Source organism: Mastigoproctus giganteus, chromosome 8, assembly GCF_048544385.1.
Source record: "Mastigoproctus giganteus isolate SK-2022 chromosome 8, ASM4854438v1, whole genome shotgun sequence".
In the NCBI taxonomy this organism is placed as follows: Eukaryota; Metazoa; Arthropoda; class Arachnida; order Uropygi; family Thelyphonidae; genus Mastigoproctus; species Mastigoproctus giganteus.
Window position 1 is genome coordinate 6394000 of NC_143582.1, and position 7316 is coordinate 6401315.

The window sequence follows — 7316 nt, forward strand, 5'->3', positions numbered from 1 at the left end:
CACTAGAGGCACTATCTCGGAGTTGGACACCGCTTCCCACCTTACATCATCAAACACACATGGTTGAAATCCCATCATATCGTGTCCACTTCCCACGATTGTCCCATGTAACACTGCGTGCCAACTATAGGCATACCCACCCTGACTTGATTACATTTCGCTTTGCCGAGCTATTATTCCTAGCAAGCATGAAATATGGTCAGAAAATTAGTGAGAAAAGATTGTTCTGGGTGTATCTGGTGGAATTCAGCTGGTGGTCAATTAGAAGCTTCTAAACTCTGTTCAACGGATTACAGGCGATGGCAAAGCGTTTTGTTAATTTTTTGCGACTGTTTGAATTCTATCCTGAAGGTCCTCACCAACTTTTTTGATCACCTGAGGTGAACAAATTTCTCTAGCTTGAGTTTGTGGGTCCTACGATTTCGAAGTGTCTCTTTATCCAAAAATAATCCAACCCTTTTTCTCAAAATATTATTTCTGTCAAAATTTGCTCATTTTTATATCTATATTTGATTAAGGTCCACTTTTTATTAATATATTGTAATTAGTAAACACTATACGCGACCATAGTGTTTTCAGAGCAAGTTGGGTTGTGGTAAAAGAAGATAATGTATTTCAGTGGACTGAGACTAATGGGTGTTACGGTATACTGCCCCAACTCCAAATGTTTCTTAGATTAATCTGACCTTGAATTGTAATGGTGTCACACTGTAATACCGCCACACTACTTTCACTTCCACACTACCACAATAGTTTTGTAAGTAGAGGCACATCACGTGAATCTTTGGAGGAAGTCCTACTCAAAATTTGCTGTTTCATCACAATTAATCAGCAACTGATAGCAGGAAAACAGCATGTGGTCTTATTTTCCACCGTATCCTATTCAAGAGTTGCGATGTATAGACGTGCGAGCTACCATTGTTTTCTTCTTGCATCTTCTCGGCATCGAAAAACTCCACGTACATTTAGCTCGACCGTTCAGTTTCGCATGGAATTGAATCAATGTCAGCGGGATCTAATTGATAAAAGCATTAAGCATCTGGGATCTGATCTCCTTCCCGAGACATTCCTTCCTTTAGTGGTTTTTGAATATTTGGACACTTCTCTAACGCACCTCAGTAACCTCAGACAGCAACTGCACAAAGGTGTTTCTGAAGAAGTAGGGTAAGTCATAATTTGTTAATAAGGATTTCATTTACTGGATTCATGTAATGCTTTGTTGAGGTAGAATTTTGGACCTACTTTACTAAGAATTTTTTTAAGACTTTCTACGGATTGTACATTATTATTTAATGAAAGACCTACAGTGAACTCCCGTTATAGCGCTTTCTAGGGGAGAAAGAGATCCTTTTGGGGGTCTATTTTTCATATTTCGTTAATATTTCTATAGATAAAATTGTTTTTTAGTTATTTTTTATTGTGAAGCAATGTACCGAATTTCGGAAATTTATCGGCGAGCTGCCAGATTGCTGTTGACAAACACCAACCACGACCGATTATCACACCTGATCACTCTCCACACCATAATAGCAGCAGGGCGTGCAGTAAAATAATAATAATAATAATAATAATAATAATAATAATAATAATTATTATTATTATTATTAGCCATATGGTGCAAGGAAACCTGAGGCTTATGCTATAAAAGAAATTCCCGAGTTTCCCTGAGAGAGAGAGAGAGAGAGAGAGAGAGAATGATGATATCCATCTCAGGACCCTGGATGTGGAAAGCCCATACTCACTAGATGTGAGCCCCTGGCTCTAGACTCAATGTGTTTACCACGTCGTCGTGGTGTGCGGTGGTCATAGAGCCCTATGCAGAAGCGTGATTAATTACTGGAGCCCACTTGACGCTATATTGTACGTCAGGTGGCCCGCGCGTGGGAGCAATCCAGACGCAGTTGATCAGATGTAATCGGCCTAGTGGCCGGTATGCACGGTGTCCCTTTCTGCCAGTCAGAGTGCAATAGTTGGACTGAAGATGGGGTGACAGCCAGCTGATGTCACAGCTCGTTGGATGGTAGCCACTGTGGCTGCAGATGCGCTGTAAACTGTGGACGAATAAGATGAGCTTCCAATTCTGTAGTCCTTCGTCGTGCTCCACTACCCTTTCGAGATCAATCGTACCTTCCCGCAAACACTGTTGCCAACACTGTGCACGCTAGTAAAAGTGTAAAGTGTGTTTAGGGTCTAACGGCACCAGGGGTCTCTCCCATCTCCGTGTAGTCTACATTGTCGTGTGTTACAGAACACTGTAAAGGCCAGAGATTTAAAAGTGTATGGATATTGTTGGATGTAGTGTCGTGTACCGTTGTTCATCTGGCCATTTAGCCGCTGGACCCCTACTGAGGCCCAACGTTGCCCACACTTAGCCCCGTGGAGGCAAGCCAGGTACACCAGTATTTTTAAATAAGTACTCTGGCAGGTCCTGCCACCTAATTTCCTGGGATTTCAGTGGCTAGGACCCGAAAAAAAAAAAAAAAAAAAAAATGGGGGGTGCGCTAGAGTTTGGGTCAGGCCAAAGGAGTTTTAAGTTATACAGTGTTGGAATTAAGAATTTTGGGTGTAGGGCTATGATAATTTTGACATGGGATGAACGCTAGTTGGAAAGCTAGAGGGGGAGGGGAGACAAAAGGCTGGGGGGGTGAGAGACAGAAGTATAGGGTCGATAGAGTAGATGACCCCAAAATCAGCGAGGCAGGCCCATGCCACACCAGAAGGAAAGAGGGGGCGGCGGGGAGGAGACAAGGGAACCTTCACCTTCTCCCCGCCAGGACAGGGGAGAAACAGGGCCGTGCAAGGAAGCACGGGTTCAGGATCGCCACGTGGCATTGGCAGCAATGCTGCATGAAGTCATAGTAGGCAGAGTCCAGTCTGAGAAGGTCTGGAAATTCAAGTAGTGCAATACCTGGGACAGACAGGTCCCATCCAGGTGGTGAAGTCATTTCAGTATTGAGTTAACTTGGTGGGAGGCGAAGCCGGAGCGGCAGTCATGGTAGATGGTGGTGATGTTGAGACTGCATTGTAAAGGCACAATTATTGTGCAGGTTGAAAGTCTTCACGGGGATTTCAGTATGCTGAAGCCAGTAGAGGTCTTGACACATGGCTGATTAGGCCGTTTCATTGTCTGGTTGGGTCTGATTCTGTGGTTGTGGTAGGGTTTTCCGCCTCGTGAAGAGGCCCTGAGCAAAGTTCGAAAAGGCTGTGTAGGTATGGTGGTCTTCCAGGAGATGTTGCTCCTGATCTCTCGGGATGAAATGAATTTGTGTGATGAGAGAAGATCTGAGGTCATCATATAGTAGGCAGTCATGCATCAAGTGGTCCCAGGTTTCCTGGGCACCACAAGTGCAAAGGGGGTTGTCGGAAAGTCCAAGAAGGTTCAGTTTGCTGCGAAAGGCACCATGCCCTGTTAGGAGGTATGTGGTTAGAAGGCCTGGGGAGAACCAGGATGGTGATTTGGGATATATTTTGCATATGTCCGGTATAAATTTGCGGGTGATGGCCCCTTTGGTGGATTCAGACCATCTAACTTGCCAGATCTGTTGTAAGTAGGTTAGGAGTCTGCTTTTTTCACTGGAATAAGTGTTAGCAGGATCCGTGGTAAAATCAATAAAGGTGGTAGACTTTCCTCTGCTGAGCTGATACAGCATCCCCACGCTAGTATTATCACAGCCTACACGTTCCAATGCACGACGGAGCATCTATCCAGCCTCTCAAAGGCAGATAATCTGCACTCTGTTGAAGTCGCTGAGTTGCTGATATCGGTGTTGAACGGCATTCTCTACAATCTTCTTGCATCTGAAGTTGGTTCTTGCGAGACAGAAATCTGTTAACTGCGTTACAGCGCGTTGCTTTGAACTCTACGATCTGGACGTTCGTTTTTATATCAGCCGAAGCTTCCGCCCAATTGGTCCCTTTTTTAAATTATTTGTTTATCTGGAGTTGGTGTCTAGGTGTCGCATTTTAATTGTCACAGAATATGTATATACTGTAAATATGCATATATAAATCTTTATTGTTTGAGCAAGATACCACTCAAACAATATTTCCTAAGTAAGAAGGGCATGGATATTGACGTCGTCAAAAGCTGAGAGGATGTCCAGGTAAACCATTGTGGTATTAGCATTAGTAGAGACAAATGATGTAAGGAATCAAGCTTATACAGCATCAGCTAATAAAATAAGACCCATTCCATATCACTTGTTCATCCCCTCCAATAGTTTGTCTAGTTCTTCCTTCAATTTATTTAAGCTATCAACTTCCACAAAAACAGATGGAAATTTATTCCACAATCAACCACCAGGCTGAATGCAAACTTCCGCACATCTGTTCTGCAATCATCCTTCCTCACCTTGAATTTATGCACCCTCATGTGTAGTCTCAACAAGTGGAAGAATATCATTAACATTCAGCTTCCTCAATCTAGTCAAGGCTTTAACCACTTCAGTGAGATCTCCCCACAGGTTCCTAGTCTCTAGGCGCTGCAATTTTCAGAAATTAAGCCTTCCTTGGTAAAAGCACCCATTCCCCTCAGCAATCTCTTTGCCCTTCTCCGTACTCCTTACAGCAGTTCTATACCCTTCTTAAAATGAGGCCTCTAGACCCGTTAGCAGTACTCAAGATGTAGCCTGGCCATTGCCTTATACAATGAAATAATCACCTCCTTATCCCTGCTAGCAAAATTCCTGTATGTCATTCACAAAAAGCCAAGCGCTGTCCTGGCTATCAATCTTCATTGCTCAGAGAGCTTCATGTCCGACTGCACAAGTGCAGTACCATACAGTTGGTACGTCACTTTGAAAGAAATAAGATCATTTGCATGTTAGAAGTTAGATGATCAACTTGGCAAATCTTTGTTCGTTTGAATCTTGATGCCCGAACGTCAGATGCTGTTGGCAAAATTCCTTACTCCACTTATTTTAAACTGAAAGCAGAATTACCATGGCGAGCAGTATAGTCCAAATAACATATTTTTATTAATTTTATTGATGGATCCCAGATCACTGTGGAGTCTTATTGCAAAGGTGCAGTTCGTTTGTCCATTTTTATTGTATTACTGCGCAAATCAGTGATTCGGGATAACTTGCCACCCTTCCACATGCGTAATCAGTAATTTTCAGGGCTTTAGATACTGCATTTAGTATTTCCTTTAAAACTAAACTTAAGAAAATAATATTTCACCGGTATTCTATTTCCGTTTATTGTTTTTATGGCTGTTCCATTTCGCATGGTCCGGTGCTCCCACAGTGAGTTGGTTTTCTTTTCTAAGTGTACAACGCGGAACTTCCTTCTGCTATACACGCTAATATTATTCTCTTTTCCTTTGATTATTTTTCAGTGACATCTTAAGTGACAGGCATTTTTATTTCCGCCTTCCTGCTATCCTTGGCCACTTGTACGCCCTCTGTAGAGGAACTGGCTGCCAGAAACAACAACAACACGCTGATAACGAGATAGTCGAGAAACAATTGACAGTGGCTGAGAATTTTGTGATGTTCCGGACAGCAAAGGAGCTACATCGACAAGTGGAAACCCGTTCTCAGTTGGCCGACAAAGAATACATCGACAGTTGCAATAAAATTATTACTCTTTGCGGGGATCTCATCTACGCCCTTCTGTTTTATAGGACTTGTACTCTTCCTCTTTCAGAGGTAAAACCTTTTTTCGAAATTCTCTTTTCTTTAGAACTGTTTCTCCCCTTTGATTTCTATTGATGATTGCCCATTAATATTGTCGCAGCAGTTATTAGGACTGGTCTCCAATTCGGTGGCATCTGTCTGCGAAGAAGAGCTGCTATGGAGGGAGATGACAAAAACAAATTCGGGATTTATAGTTGCTCCAGGATTATTTCAATGGAGGAAGATGGCTTACGAATCTCTTGGGAAAGAAATAAAGAACTTTACCAGTTCTAGTCTGTTACTTGCTGGACATAGCAATAAGGTCCTGGATTCCACTGGCGCCTTCAGTGATTTCATCGCTTGTCTTTTGAAGGTAAGTGTCCGCTGTTAGAACCTTCAGTACTCATTCGTCTTGTATCAGATTGCTCAATTATTAGACATTTTCCAAGAACAACTGATTGTTTTATTTGTACTAAACTTCATGCAAACCCTCCCTAGGGCAATGAAGATGTTAAGAGGTTTAGAAGATTTGATGCTCGGGATGAAAATTACTTGGATGTTTTATCTCTTCCAGTTTCAATATATTTGGAAAGGGATTCCTATTTACATTCCTATTTGGCAACCAGAGATCATTTGAAATCGGACGATTATGAAATGGTAATTTAGAGGAACTTAAGTTATTTCAATTGCTATTTCCTATAGATAAACTATTAATAATAAAACAATACTTTACCTAATAAAATAACCTAGTAGCCTTTTCCATCATAGACAGACAAATATCGTTTATTATTAATACAATCTAAAAATAATTAATTATTTATTTAATTAAAACTTCTTAAACAATTATTTCATTTTATTAATTTCATTTTACATTGATAATTAAATTTTAAAATTAACATAATTAGGTGAGTTTTATTTATGAGAAATATATTATATTAATATTTAATAATTAAACTTTTTTTTTTAAATTGAGATTTACAGAAAAGTGTGTGAAAGTGGATCCATAGAAGAATCGAGTTCTTTCCTTCACCTCTACCAGCAACGTGCATTAAGGCTATTGGCTGAATGCCCTAATAATTCCTCACGTGAGATACTTGAAGAATTTTTATGTTCCTACGAGTGAGGCGCTGTATATCGTGGCTTCTGTGGACCATGAAAGCATTATTCCAAAAAAAATGTTTGTTATCTGAAAAGAATTGTGGAATGGTATATATGAGAATTTATCTCGAATTAAAAATTATAATATCATACTGGTTTAATAAATATACATAATATATACTTTTATCTGTACAGAGTGGAGTTTTTGGAAGTGTTTAGGTTTCCGATAGCGGTACAAGAACACGTGTTACCATGTCAAATATCCTGAGGGCACTTGACACGATCAGCAGCCTGGCTTTATTGACGAGTGACAAGGGAGCAATCTTGTGTTCACAGTCTAAGGACTGAAATCGCTTATCTCTGATTCATGCAGCTTTGTAAAAGGAATCAAATTAATTTGCAGGGATTCTTGTACAAAGAGTAGGGAGAGGAGTACTCAGTGACTTCCTGCTTCCAGCTTATTGCAAGCACCAGTCATGTTATACATTGCATTGTTGTGCAAGATGATGGAACTGTCCTTGTACATGAAACCTCCTGCTCACATCTGGTGAATATGGGCTTGGCAAACCCAGGGTTAAAATTTTAAATTGATGATAAAGT

At 40.8% G+C, this 7316-nt stretch overlaps 1 protein-coding gene across 1 annotated transcript; it reads left to right on the forward strand.

Moving 5' to 3' along the window:
* Positions 1-946: 946 nt before the first annotated feature.
* Positions 947-6741, forward strand: LOC150081226 (uncharacterized). The gene is made up of 5 exons (XM_090379437.1): positions 947-1164; positions 5339-5651; positions 5740-5991; positions 6117-6275; positions 6592-6741. Exons 1-5 carry the CDS (start codon positions 989-991, stop codon positions 6739-6741), a joined length of 1050 nt encoding a protein of 349 aa, XP_090235563.1. The 5' UTR covers positions 947-988.
* Positions 6742-7316: the final 575 nt, after the last annotated feature.

Bases quoted from the DNA above. Each gene is read 5' to 3' on its own strand.
- LOC150081226 (XM_090379437.1), top strand. From the start codon at position 989: ATGGAATTGAATCAATGTCAGCGGGATCTAATTGATAAAAGCATTAAG. The intron at 1,165-5,338 runs GTAAGTCATAAT...ATTATTTTTCAG, and splicing joins GGTGTTTCTGAAGAAGTAGG to TGACATCTTAAGTGACAGGC. The intron at 5,652-5,739 runs GTAAAACCTTTT...ATATTGTCGCAG, and splicing joins GTACTCTTCCTCTTTCAGAG to CAGTTATTAGGACTGGTCTC.